Source organism: Oncorhynchus clarkii, chromosome 31 (assembly GCF_045791955.1).
Source record: "Oncorhynchus clarkii lewisi isolate Uvic-CL-2024 chromosome 31, UVic_Ocla_1.0, whole genome shotgun sequence".
NCBI classification, from domain to species: Eukaryota; Metazoa; Chordata; class Actinopteri; order Salmoniformes; family Salmonidae; genus Oncorhynchus; species Oncorhynchus clarkii.
Window position 1 is genome coordinate 11,849,586 of NC_092177.1, and position 14,073 is coordinate 11,863,658.

General features: G+C 47.3%; 1 protein-coding gene across 1 annotated transcript in view; it reads right to left on the reverse strand.

Moving 5' to 3' along the window:
• Positions 1 to 3,029: 3,029 nt before the first annotated feature.
• The window catches only part of LOC139390600 (ephrin-B1-like), a 141,509-nt gene continuing 130,465 nt past the window's right edge, over positions 3,030 to 14,073 (reverse strand). Inside the window, exons 4-5 of the mRNA XM_071137825.1 lie at positions 10,165 to 10,299; positions 3,030 to 3,966 (exon numbers count right to left, since the gene is read on the reverse strand). Coding sequence (XP_070993926.1) covers positions 3,560 to 3,966; positions 10,165 to 10,299 — 542 coding nt within the window. The 3' untranslated portion in view covers positions 3,030 to 3,559. The remainder of the gene's footprint in view (positions 3,967 to 10,164; positions 10,300 to 14,073) is intronic.

Genomic DNA, 14,073 nt, shown 5'->3' on the forward strand with positions numbered 1-14,073 from the left:
AGTGAAGGCACATCAGTGGCAGGGGGTATGTGGGGTGGAGAGTATGGTGGGCTTTAGATGGAGGGGGCTCTACCGGTATCAAAGAGGTCAGGGGACCTGCAGTGGAAGATTTAACATGGAGCCCTGACCACTAACAGCTGGTTGGCACAGGTTGAACGGGGAGTCGGACAGGGGGGTCCTTTCTGTGTTGTGAAACTGTGATTCATGTTTTTTCTCTGTTGGAATGTCTGTGTGAGAGGTTGCGCCTGAGGGTGGAATTTAAGTTCTATGAAATGATCAAAAGTGTGGAGATGTTTCAGGAGATATGATGTGTCGGGGGGGGCATCTGTACAGCTGGGGAAGATGATTTGGATTCACAGTTGTAGAAGTGGTGAGGTTTTGATTATTGTGATGTGTGGTGTTGTTCTGCATCGTGGGGTAGAGGGTAAGTGAGTATGGAGTACAGGGGATGTTTGTTTTTTAAAGGGTGATGGTACGGGTTGAACCGGGAGTCGGACAGGGGTGTCTCCCTCTTTCTCTTTCTCTCTCTCTGTTTCTCCCGCCCTCTCTCTCTCTCCCTCTCTCGTTCTCTTTTTCTCGTTCCCTCCCCCTCTCTCTCTCTCTCTCCCGCTGTCCCTCTCTTTCACTCTCTCCCTCCCTCTCTGTCTCTCCCCATCCCTCTGTCTCTCTCCCTCTGTCCCTCTCTTTCCCTCTGTCTCTCTCTCTCCCTCTGTCTCTCACTCCCTCCCTCACTCCCTCCCTCTGTCCCTCTCTCCCGCTGTCTCTCTCCCTCTCTCTCTCCCTTTGTCCCTCTCTCTCTCCCTCCCTCTGTCTCTCTCTCCCTGTCTCTCTCTCCCTGTATCTCTATGTCTCTCTCCCTCTCTCTCTCCCCCTCTGTCTCTCTCTCTCCCTTTGTCCCTCTCTTTCACTCTCTCCCTCTGTCTCTCTCTCTCCCTCCCTCTGTCTCTCTCTCTCTCTCTCTCCCTCTGTCTCTCTCCCTCTCCCTCTGTCTCTCTCCCTCTCCCTCTGTCTCTGATCCCTCTCCCTCTGTCTCTGATCCCTCTCCCTCTGTCTCTCTCCCTCTCCCTCTGTCTCTCTCCCTCTGTCTCTCTCCCTCTCCCTCTGTCTCTCTCCCTCTCCCTCTGTCTCTGATCCCTCTGTCTCTCTCCCTCTCCCTCTGTCTCTCTCCCTCTCCCCCTGTCTCTCTCCCTCTGTCTCTCTCCCTTTGTCTCTTTCTCTCTCTCTCTCTCTCTCCCTCTGTCTCTCTCTCTCCCTCTGTCTCTCTCTCTCTCTCCCTCTGTCTCTCTCTCTCTCCCTCTGTCTCTCTCTCTCTCCCTCTGTCTCTCTCGCTCCCTCTCTATTCTCTAGCTGTGGTTTGTTCAGTGTGTTGAGTGTGGAATATTCAGCACATAATTTTCATTCACAGCACAACTCTAAGAGGATGAGTCACTCTAGCCTCAGCTGAGTCATCCAAAGACCGGAGCCAAAACTCAACAGCCCCCCCCCATCTTTCTCGTTTAGTTCCATCCTACTGACTTCTGTTCCGTCACATGACTATCTGTTTTAACCCCCCCCTGCAGAAGACACAGTCTCAAACACACAGCACTAAAAAGAGGTAATGAATACCTGGAGCATGGCTAAGATCCTATCAGGCAGGTGGAATACACACACACGCACGCACACACACACACACACACACACACACACACACACACACACACACACACACACACACACACACACACACACAGGTCCATAAACAGTGCAGACCCAGGTAATCTCCATGGGAAAATGAGAGGGTGGTGGTGTTGGTGAAAGAGTGGAGGAAACAGTGAGATCGTAGCTTCTAAACATTGTGTGTTTGAAGGGAAATCTACCAAACACAACAAGTCTGTGGAGTAATGCAGGATCCAGGGAATCTCCCATCAAACATACTACGGACAGTAAAGGCAGACAGTAGAGGTGTGAGGGGAGAGAGGAACACACACACTGTGCCTGATACCTGAGCTACCTGGATCCCCAGCAGAGAGGCCTGCCTGACACACACACACACACACGCGCGCACACGCACACGCACACGCACACACGCAGGTGTAGTGGTCTAGTAACTAGTACACTGTGCTGTGTAGGGATAGTAATGTAGTGGAAGATACTGAACCCAGAAACCCAGTTTGGTTAGGGTTAGAGGATAGTACAGGAGGAGAGGACAGGGGCACAGAGGACAGCGAGATAGAGGACAGGAGGAGAGGACAGGGGGATAGAGGACAGGAGGAGAGGACAGGGGGATAGAGGACAGGGGGATAGAGGATAGGAGGATAGAGGACAGGAGGATAGAGGACAGGGGGATAGAGGACAGGGGGATAGAGGACAGGGGGATAGAGGACAGGAGGATAGAGGACAGGGGGATAGAGGACAGGAGGAGAGGACAGGGGGACAGAGGACAGGGGGACAGAGGACAGGGGGATAGAGGACAGGGGGACAGAGGATAGGAGGATAGAGGACAGGAGGATAGAGGACAGGGGGATAGAGGACAGGGGGATAGAGGACAGGGAGATAGAGGACAGGGGGATAGAGGACATGGGGATAGAGGACAGGGAGATAGAGGACAGGGAGATAGAGGACAGGGGGATAGAGGACAGGGGAATAGACAGGGAGATAGAGGACAGGGGGATAGAGGATAGGGAGATAGAGGACAGGGGGATAGAGGACAGGGAGATAGAGGACAGGGGGATAGAGGATAGGAGGATAGAGGACAGGGAGATAGAGGACAGGGAATTGGAGGACAGGGAATTGGAGGACAGGGGGATAGAGGACAGGGGGATAGAGGACAGGGAGATAGAGGACAGGGGGATAGAGGACAGGGGGATAGAGGACAGGGGGATAGAGGACAGGGGGACAGAGGACAGGAGGAGAGGACAGGAGGATAGAGGACAGGGAGATAGAGGACAGGGGGACAGAGGACAGGAGGAGAGGACAGGAGGATAGAGGACAGGAGGAGAGGACAGGAGGATAGAGGACAGGGGGATAGAAGACAGAGGGATAGAGGACAGGACGATAGAGGACAGGAGGATAGAGGACAGGGGGATAGAGGACAGGAGGATAGAGGGTAAAACATCACATCAACAGGACGAGGTGTACTGGACAGTTTCTGTCAGTTCAGTTTTTCTGGATCAGTCCATGGTCCACTGTCAGGTGTCCTTTCCTTAGGTCAGTAGGTGGTAGAAAAACAAGGGCTTGTTAAAAGCCAAGTCCCCAAATTAAAATAAAACAGTCCAGTAGCAGAGTAATCAATCTCTCCTGTACTTCTCTCTTCAACTCACACTGAAGTGGATGTTCCATCTCTCCTGTCCTTCTCTCTTCAACTCACACTGCAGTGGATGTTCCATCTCTCCTCTCCTCTAGGATATTGTAGATGTTCATTTGCTTTTCTCATTTAGAGGATATTAATGTGCTCCTCGTCCTCTCAGACTTTGTAGTAGATGTTCTCTCCTCTCCTCCTCTCTCAGACTTTGTAGTAGATGTTCTCTCCTAACCTCCTCTCTCAGACTTTGTAGTAGATGTTCTCTCCTATCCTCCTCTCTCAGACTTTGTAGTAGATGTTTGCTGGGCTCTGCGGAGGCATCTCCTGTACGATATAAACAGGGTGTCCGTAGTCACCGCTCACCTTCTCGTAGTGAGGGCAGTAGTTATTCTCCGTCCGCAGCGGGATGATGATGTCACTGGGTTCCGTCCCGGCTGTGCCCCCGCTGCCAGGCAGCTTGCTCTGATTGGACAGCGTGCTGAGTGCCATGGTGGAGGGGTGTGGCTGGGCGTGAGAGTGCTTCTGGACTCTCTTCCTCATCTTGATGAGCAGGATGACGAGAAAGAGGATGAGGAGGAGGAAGATGATGCAGCCAGCTCCGATGGCTGAAAACACAGCAACCTTTGACCCCAGGATGCTGTCACTGCTGCTGGAACCTCCTGACCTGTTGTCCTGGTTTATAGAGTCTGGAGGAGGGAGGGGAAGAGAGAAGGGGAGAGAATGAGAGAGAGGGGGAGAGAGAGAATGAGAAAGGTGGGAGAGAGAGAATGAGAAAGGGGGGGAGAGAGAGAATGGGAAAGGGGGGGAGAGAGAGAATGAGAAAGGGGGGAAAGAGAGAATGAGAAAGGGGGTGAGAGAGAATGAGAAAGGGGGTGAGAGAGAGAATGAGAAAGGGGGGGAGAGGGAGAATGAGAAAAGGGGGAGGGAGAATGAGAAAGGGGGGGAGAGGGAGAATGAGAAAGGGGGGTAGAGAGAGAATGAGAAAGGGGGGAGGGAGAGAATGAGAAAGGGGGGAGGGAGAGAATGAGAAAGGGGGAGAGAGAGAATGAGAAAGGGGGAGAGAGAGAATGAGAAAGGGGGAGGGAGAGAATGAGAAAGGGGGAGGGAGAGAGAAAAATAAAGAAAAAGGTGAGTTTGTAGAATGCAACCAATTTTGCATTCAGTTACAGGAATGTATGTTTATTTAACCTTTATTTAACCTTTATCTAACCTTTATTTAACTAGGCAAGTCAGTTAAGAACTCATTCTAATTTACAATGACGGCCTCGGAACAGTGAGTTAACTGCCTTGTTCAGGGGCAGAACGACAGATTTTGACCTTGGCAGCTCGGGGATTTGATTCACCAACTTTTTGGTTACGGACCCAACACTCTAACATGCATCTGTTGGTAACGGAGAAAATAAATGGTTCTCACGATGGGCCTCAGGATCTCGCCATTTCTGTGCACTCAAATTGCAATCGATAAGAGGCAATTGTGTTCGTTGTCCGTAGTTTATGTTTGCCCATACCATAACCCCACCGCCACCATGGGGCACTCTGTTCAAAACGTTGACATCAGCAAAACGCTTACCAACACGACGCCATACACGTGGTCTGTGGTTGTGAGGCTGGTTGGACCTACCGCCAAATTTTCTAAAAAAGTTGGAGGCGGTTTCTGGTAGAATAATTAACATTAAATTATCTGGCAACAGCTCTGGTGGACATTCCTGCAGTCAGCATGTCAATTGCACGCTCCCTCACAACTTGAGGCATCTGTGGCATTGTGTTGTGTACAAAACTGCACATTTTAGAGTGGCCTTTTATTGTCTCCAGCACAAGGTGCTCCTCTGTAATGATCATGCTGTTTAATCAGCTTCTTAATATGTCACACCTGTCAGGTGGCTGGATTCTCTTGGCAAAGAAGAAATGCTTACTAACCGGGATGAAAACAAATTTGTGCACAACATTTTAGAGAAATAAGCTTTTTGTGCGTATGGAAAATGTCTGGGATCTCTTTTAAAACCTTATTTTACCAGGTCAGTTGACTGAGAACACGTTCTCATTTACAGCAACAACCTGGGAAATAGTTACAGGGGAGAGGAGGGGAATGAATGAGCCAATTATAAGCTGGGGATGATTAGGTGGCCTTGATGGTATGAGGGCCAGACTGGGAATTTAGCCAGGACACCAGGGTTAACACCACTACTCTTAAGATATGGGATCTTTAGTGACTACAGAGAGTCAGGACACCCGTTTAACGACCCATCCGAACGACGGCACCCTACACAGGGCAATGTCCCCAATCACTGCCATGGGGAATTGGGATATGTATTTACACCAGAGGAAAGGGTACCTCCGACACCACTTCCAGCAAAAAAAAAAATCAAATCAAATCAAATTTTATTTGTCACATACACATGGTTAGCAGATGTTAATGCGAGTGTAGCGAAATGCTTGTGCTTCTAGTTCCGACAATGCAGTAATAACAAGTAATCTAACTAACAATTCCAAAACTACTGTCTTGTACATAGTGTAAGGGGATAAAGAATATGTACATAAGGATATATGAATGAGTGATGGTACAGAGCAGCATAGGCAAGATACAGTAGATGGTATCGAGTACAGTATGTACAAATGAGATGAGTATGTAAACAAAGTGGCATAGTTTAAAGTGGCTAGTGATACATGTATTACATAAGGATACAGTCGATGATATAGAGTACAGTATATACGTATGCATATGAGATGAATAATGTAGGGTAAGTAACATTATATAAGGTAGCATTGTTTAAAGTGGCTAGTGATATATTTACATCATTTCCCATCAATTCCCATTATTAAAGTGGCTGGAGTTGAGTCAGTTGAGTCAGCAACATCTGGTCTCCCATCCAGAGACCAACCCTGCTTAGCTTCAGAAGCAAGCCAGCAGTGGGATGCAGTGTGGTACGCTACAGGCTATTTCAGCTCATGAAACATGGGACCAACACTTTACTTGTTGCATTTATATTTCCATGTAAATCAGCAGCTACTGCCAGAAATCTCGCTCAGTCACTCTCTCACTGTCCGCACTTCTCTCTCTCTCTCTCTCTCCCTGTCCACACATCTCTCTCTCTAACTGTCCAGACTTCTCTCTCCTTCTCTCTCTCTCTCTCTCTCTCTCTCTCTCCCTGTCCAGAATTATATCTCCTTCTCTCGTCTCTCTCCCTGTCCAGACTTCTCTCTCTCTCTAACTGTCCAGACTTCTCTCTCTCTCTCTAACTGTCCAGACTTCTCTCTCTCTCTCTCTAACTGTCCAGAATTCTCTCTCTCTCACTCTCTAACTGTACAGACTTCTCTCTCTCTAACTGTCCAGACTTCGCTCTCTCTCTCTCTCTCTACCTGTCCAGACTTCGCTCTCTCTTTCTCTAACTGTCCAGACTTCTCTCTCCTTCTCTCTCCCTGTCCAGACTTCTCTCTCCTTCTCTCGTCTCTCTCTCCCTGTCCAGACTTCTCTCTCTCTCTCCAACTGTCCAGACTTCTCTCTCAATTCAATTCAATTTTCAATTCAAGGGCTTTATTGGCATGGGAAACATGTGTTAACATTGCCAAAGCAAGTGAGGTAGATAATATATAAAGTGAAATAAACAATAAAAATGAACAGTAAACTTTACACATACAGAAGTTTCAAAACAATAAAGACATTACAAATGTCATATTATATATATACAGTGTCCAGACTTCTCTCTCTCTCTCTCTAATTGTCCAGACTTCTCTCTCCTTCTCTCTCTCTCTCTCTCTCTCTCTCTCTCTCCCTGTCCAGACTTCTCTCTCCTTCTCTCATCTCTCTCCCTGTCTAGACTTCTCTCTCCTTCTCTCGTCTCTCTCTCCCTATCCAGACTTCTCTCTCTCTCTAACTGTCCAGACTTCTCTCTCTCTCTCACTCTCTAACTGTCCAGACTTCGCTCTCTCTCTCTAATTGTCCAGACTTCGCTCTCTCTTTCTCTCTCTCTAACTGTCCAGACTTCTCTCTCCTTCTCTCTCTCTCTCTCCCTGTCCAGACTTCTCTCTCCTTCTCTCGTCTCTCTCTCCCTGTCCAGACTTCTCTCTCTCTCTCTCCAACTGTCCAGACTTCTCTCTCAATTCAATTAAATTTTCAATTCAAGGGCTTTATTGGCATGGGAAACATTTGTTAACATTGCCAAAGCAAGTGAGGTAGATAATATATAAAGTGAATATATAAAGTGAAATAAACAATAAAAATGAACAGTAAACATTACACATACAGAAGACATAAATAAATCTCGTCTCGCTCTCCCTATCCAGACTTCTCTCTCTCTCTAACTGTCCAGACTTCTCTCTCCTCTCTCTCTAACTGTCCACACTTCTCTCTCCTTCTCTCGTCTCACTCTCCCTATCCAGGGACCAACACTTTCATGGGACCAACACTTTACTTGTTGCATTTATATTTCCATGTAAATCAGCAGCTACTGCCAGAAATCTCGCTCAGTCACTCTCTCACTGTCCGCACTTCTCTCTCTCTCTCTCTCTCTCCCTGTCCACACATCTCTCTCTCTCTCTCTAACTGTCCAGACTTCTCTCTCCTTCTCTCTCTCTCTCTCTCTCTCTCTCTCTCTCTCTCTCTCTCTCTCCCTGTCCAGAATTATATCTCCTTCTCTCGTCTCTCTCCCTGTCCAGACTTCTCTCTCTCTCTAACTGTCCAGACTCTCTCTCTCTCTAACTGTCCAGACTTCTCTCTCTCTCTCTCACTCTCTAACTGTCCAGAATTCTCTCTCTCTCACTCTCTAACTGTACAGACTTCTCTCTCTCTCTCTCTAACTGTCCAGACTTCGCTCTCTCTCTCTCTCTCTCTCTCTAACTGTCCAGACTTCGCTCTCTCTTTCTCTCTCTCTAACTGTCCAGACTTCTCTCTCCTTCTCTCTCCCTGTCCAGACTTCTCTCTCCTTCTCTCGTCTCTCTCTCCCTGTCCAGACTTCTCTCTCTCTCTCCAACTGTCCAGACTTCTCTCTCAATTCAATTCAATTTTCAATTCAAGGGCTTTATTGGCATGGGAAACATGTGTTAACATTGCCAAAGCAAGTGAGGTAGATAATATATAAAGTGAAATAAACAATAAAAATGAACAGTAAACTTTACACATACAGAAGTTTCAAAACAATAAAGACATTACAAATGTCATATTATATATATACAGTGTCCAGACTTCTCTCTCTCTCTCTCTAATTGTCCAGACTTCTCTCTCCTTCTCTCTCTCTCTCTCTCTCTCTCTCTCTCTCTCTCTCTCTCTCTCTCTCTCTCTCTCTCCCTGTCCAGACTTCTCTCTCCTTCTCTCATCTCTCTCCCTGTCTAGACTTCTCTCTCCTTCTCTCGTCTCTCTCTCCCTATCCAGACTTCTCTCTCTCTCTAACTGTCCAGACTTCTCTCTCTCTCTCACTCTCTAACTGTCCAGAATTCTCTCTCTCTCACTCTCTAACTGTCCAGACTTCGCTCTCTCTCTCTAATTGTCCAGACTTCGCTCTCTCTTTCTCTCTCTCTAACTGTCCAGACTTCTCTCTCCTTCTCTCTCTCTCTCTCCCTGTCCAGACTTCTCTCTCCTTCTCTCGTCTCTCTCTCCCTGTCCAGACTTCTCTCTCTCTCTCTCCAACTGTCCAGACTTCTCTCTCAATTCAATTCAATTTTCAATTCAAGGGCTTTATTGGCATGGGAAACATTTGTTAACATTGCCAAAGCAAGTGAGGTAGATAATATATAAAGTGAATATATAAAGTGAAATAAACAATAAAAATGAACAGTAAACATTACACATACAGAAGACATAAATAAATCTCGTCTCGCTCTCCCTATCCAGACTTCTCTCTCTCTCTAACTGTCCAGACTTCTCTCTCCTCTCTCTCTAACTGTCCACACTTCTCTCTCCTTCTCTTGTCTCGCTCTCCCTATCCAGACTTCTCTCTCTCTCTAACTGTCCAGACTTCTCTCTCCTTCTCTCTCTCTAACTGTCCACACTTCTCTCTCCTTCTCTCTCTCTCTTGTCTCTCTCTCTAACTGTCCAGACTTCTCTCTCTCTCTCTCTAACTGTCCAGACTTCTCTCTCCTTTTCTCGTCTCTCTCTCTAACTGTCCAGAATTCTCTCTCCTTCTCTCGTCTCTCTCTCTAACTGTCTACACTTCTCTCTCCTTCTCTCTCTCTAACTGTCCACACTTCTCTCTCCTTCTCTCTCTCTCTCTAACGGTACAGACTTCTCTCTCCTTCTCTCGTCTCTCTCTCTAACTGTCCAGACTTCTCTCTCCTTCTCTCATCTCTCTCTCTAACTGTCCAGACTTCTCTCTCCTTCTCTCGTCTCTCTCTCTAACTGTCCAGACTTCTCTCTTCTCTCATCTCTCCTCTCTCTAACTGTTCAGACTTCTCTCTCCTTATTTCTCTCTCCAACTGTCCACACTTCCCTCTCCTTCTCTCTCTCTCTAACTGTCCAGACTTCTCTCTCCTTCTCTCATCTCTATCTCTAACTGTCAAGATTTCTCTCTCCTTTTCTCTCTCTTTCTCCCTGTCCAGACTTCTCTCTCCTTCTCTCTCTCTCTCCCCCTGTCCAGACTTCTCTCTCATTCTCCCTCCCTGTCCACACTTCTCTCCTCTCTCTCCCTGTCCAGACTTCTCTCTCATTCTCTCGTCTCTCTCCCTGTCCACACTTCTCTCTCGCTCTCTCTCCCTGTCCACACTTCTCTCTCTCCTCTCTCTCTCTGTCCAGACTTCTCTCTCCTTCTCTCTTCTCTCTCCCTGTCCACATTTCTCTCTTCTCTCTCTCTTTCCCTGTCCATGTCCATGGGTTCTACATTCTTAAGGTTATTTTTGTTCTTTTAGGTTCCGTTGGGTTCTGTCAGGTTCTAAAGGGGTTAGAGTTGTTATCTCACCAGTGTTGCCTGGCTCTCCTGCTCCAGGCAGCTGGTTGTCCTCAGGGCTAGGACTGAAGTCTCCTCCCAGAGCGTTGTCCTTCCCTCTCTCGGGTTCCTCTGGTAATACAGGGTCTGGTAGAACAGTGTTGGGGTCTGAAACATAGGACACCGTGTTAAATATCTCTGTATGATAGTGAGACACAGAGACACAGAGACACACACACACACACACACACACACACACACACACACACACACACAGACACACACACACACACACACACACACGGTGGGAAGAGTGGGCACATACACATACACACAAGCAGTACACACAGACACCCACTCAGCAGTACACAGACACCCACTCAGCAGTCTACGGGACCGAACACACTGACATGGCAGAATGAGGTTAAGACAGTTAAATATTATATGTAATATGTAATTCATTATTCATATCTGTAAAAGCCCATAATATGTCTTATTTATACTTCTGGCTTTAACGTTACTGCTGAGGAGAAGAGAGGAGAGGGTTGGATTGGAGAGGAGAGAAAATGAGATGGGGGGAGAGAAGATGTTTGAGGTTATGTCAGCTCTGAAGAAATTAGTGTTTGTAGAAAAGACAGTTGGTTTTTATCTCTAACTGTTGTAGAGGGAACAGTTGGTTATCTCTCTAACTGTTGTAGAGGGAACAGTTGGTTATCTCTCTAACTGTTGTAGAGGGAACAGTTGGTTATCTCTCTAACTGTTGTAGAGGGAACAGTTGGTTATCTCTCTAACTGTTGTAGAGGGAACAGTTGGTTATCTCTCTAACTGTTGTAGAGGGAACAGTTGGTTATCTCGCTAACTGTTGTAGAGGGAACAGTTGGTTATCTCTCGCTAACTGTTGTAGAGGGAACAGTTGGTTATCTCTCGCTAACTGTTGTAGAGGGAACAGTTGGTTATCTCTCTAACTGTTGTAGAGGGAACAGTTGGTTATCTCTCTAACTGTTGTAGAGGGAACAGTTGGTTATCTCTCTAACTGTTGTAGAGGGAACAGTTGGTTATCTCGCTAACTGTTGTAGAGGGAACAGTTTGTTATCTCGCTAACTGTTGTAGAGGGAACAGTTGGTTATCTCTCTAACTGTTGTTTATCTCTCTAACTGTTGTAGAGGGAACAGTTGTTTATCTCTCTAACTGTTGTAGAGGGAACAGTTGGTTATCTCTCTAACTGTTGTTTATCTCTCTAACTGTTGTAGAGGGAACAGTTGGTTATCTCTCTAACTGTTGTAGAGGGAACAGTTGGTTATCTCTCTAACTGTTGTAGAGGGAACAGTTGGTTATCTCTCTAACTGTTGTAGAGGGAACAATTGGTTCTCTCTCTAACTGTTGTAGAGGGAACAGTTGGTTATCTCTCTAACTGTTGTAGAGGGAACAGTTGTTTATCTCTCTAACTGTTGTAGAGGGAACAGTTGGTTATCTCGCTAACTGTTGTAGAGGGAACAGTTGGTTATCTCGCTAACTGTTGTAGAGGGAACAGTTGGTTATCTCTCTAACTGTTGTAGAGGGAACAGTTGGTTATCTCTCTAACTGTTGTAGAGGGAACAGTTGGTTATCTCTCTAACTGTTGTAGAGGGAACAGTTGGTTATCTCGCTAACTGTTGTAGAGGGAACAGTTGGTTATCTCGCTAACTGTTGTAGAGGGAACAGTTGGTTATCTCTCTAACTGTTGTAGAGGGAACAGTTGGTTCTCTCTCTAACTGTTGTAGAGGGAACAGTTGGTTATCTCTCTAACTGTTGTTTATCTCTCTAACTGTTGTAGAGGGAACAGTTGGTTATCTCTCTAACTGTTGTAGAGGGAACAGTTGGTTATCTCTCTAACTGTTGTAGAGGGAACAGTTGGTTATCTCTCTAACTGTTGTAGAGGGACCAGTTGGTTCTCTCTCTAACTGTTGTAGAGGGAACAGTTGGTTATCTCTCTAACTGTTGTAGAGGGAACAGTTGGTTATATCTCTAACTGTTGTAGAGCAAACAGTTGGTTATCTCTCTAACTGTTGTAGAGGGAACAGTTGGTTATCTCGCTAACTGTTGTAGAGGGAACAGTTGGTTATCTCGCTAACTGTTGTAGAGGGAACAGTTGGTTATCTCGCTAACTGTTGTAGAGGGAACAGTTGGTTATCTCGCTAACTGTTGTAGAGGGAACAGTTGATTATCTCTCTAACTGTTGTAGAGGGAACAGTTGGTTATCTCGCTAACTGTTGTAGAGGGAACAGTTGGTTATCTCGCTAACTGTTGTAGAGGGAACAGTTGGTTATCTCGCTAACTGTTGTAGAGGGAACAGTTGGTTATCTCTCTAACTGTGGTCATGTCATGCTCTTGGCTCCAGAATCTTTGCAATCTTTCAGAGGTAAATATTAGTCTTTCCACTGATGGTTTTATGATGGACGTGTATGTAGACAGACAGTGTGTGTGTGTGTGTTTACGGCTATGATCGGCTATGAATAGCCAACTGACATTTACTCCTGAGGTGCTGACTTGCTGCACCCTGGACAACTACTGTGATTATTATTATTTGACCATGCTGGTCATTTATGAACATCTTGGCCATGTTCTGTTATAATCTCCACCCGGCACAGCCAGAAGAGGACTGGCCACCCATCATATCCTGGTTCCTCTCTAGGTTTCTTCCTAGGTTTTGGCCTTTCTAGGGAGTTTTTCCTAGCCACCGTGCTTCTACACCTGCATTGCTTGCTGTTGGGGGTTTTAGGCTGGGTTTCTGTACAGCACTTTGAGATATCAGCTGATGTAAGAAGGGCTATATAAATAAATTTGATTCAGGAGGGCAGGGTTGGCAGACAGAGAGACTATCAGATCAATCTAAACGATCATGTCTAACTGCATCTCCCCCTAAGGCAGAACTGGACCGTGTCTATGTGTATGTGTGGCATGCTGACTAAAGGGAAGGCACCTAACAGCCAATCACTTGATTTCCTCTATGGTTTGGCAAAGACAGAGACAGAGGGGTGTGTAGTGTGGCTGAGAAGAGAAATAGACAGAGAGAGATAGAGTGAGATAAATAAAGCCCTTAAATTGAAATTGAATTAAGCGAGAGACAGGGGGGAGGAAAATAAGAGAGGGGAGAGCATTCATACTACTCAACATAGTGGGTGGTGTCTACTTAGTCTATATCTGATTCTTTACCTCCTATTCCACCTCCTCCCCTTCTCCCGTCCTCCTCCCCCCTCTACCTTCCTCCTTCCCCTCCCCTCTCCCTTCCTCCACCTCCTCCCTTCCTCCACCTCCTTCCCTTCTCCCTTCCTCTACCTCCTCCACCTCCTCCCCTCCTCCCTTCCTCCACCTCCTTCCCTTCTCCCTTCCTCTACCTCCTCCCCTTCTCCCATCCTCCATCCCCTCCCCCCATCTTCCATCCCCTCCCCTTCTCCCTTCCTCCACCTCCTCCCCTCCTCCACCTCCTCCCCTTCTCCCTTCCTCCACCCCCTCCACTCCTCCCTTCCTCCACCTCCTCCCCTCCTTCCTTCCTCCACCTCCTCCCCTTCTCCCTTCCTCTACCTCCTCCACCTCCTCCCCTCCTTCCTTCCTCCACCTCCTCCCCTCCTTCCTTCCTCTACCTCCTCCCCTCCTTCCTTCCTTCCTCCACCTCCTTCCCTTCTCCCTTCCTCTACCTCTTCCACCTCCTCCCCTTCTCCCTTCCTCCACCTCCTTCCCTTCTCCCTTCCTCTACCTCCTCCACCTCCTACCCTTCTCCCATCCTCCATCCCCTCCTCTCCCCTTCTCCCATCCTCCACCCCTCCCCTTCTCCCTTCCTCCACCTCCTCCCCTTCTCCCTTCCTCCACCCCCTCCCCTCATCTCTTCCTCCACCTCCTCCCCTCCTTCCTTCCTCCTCCTCCCCTTCTCCCTTCCTCCCCTTCTCTTTCCCTTCTCCCTTCCTC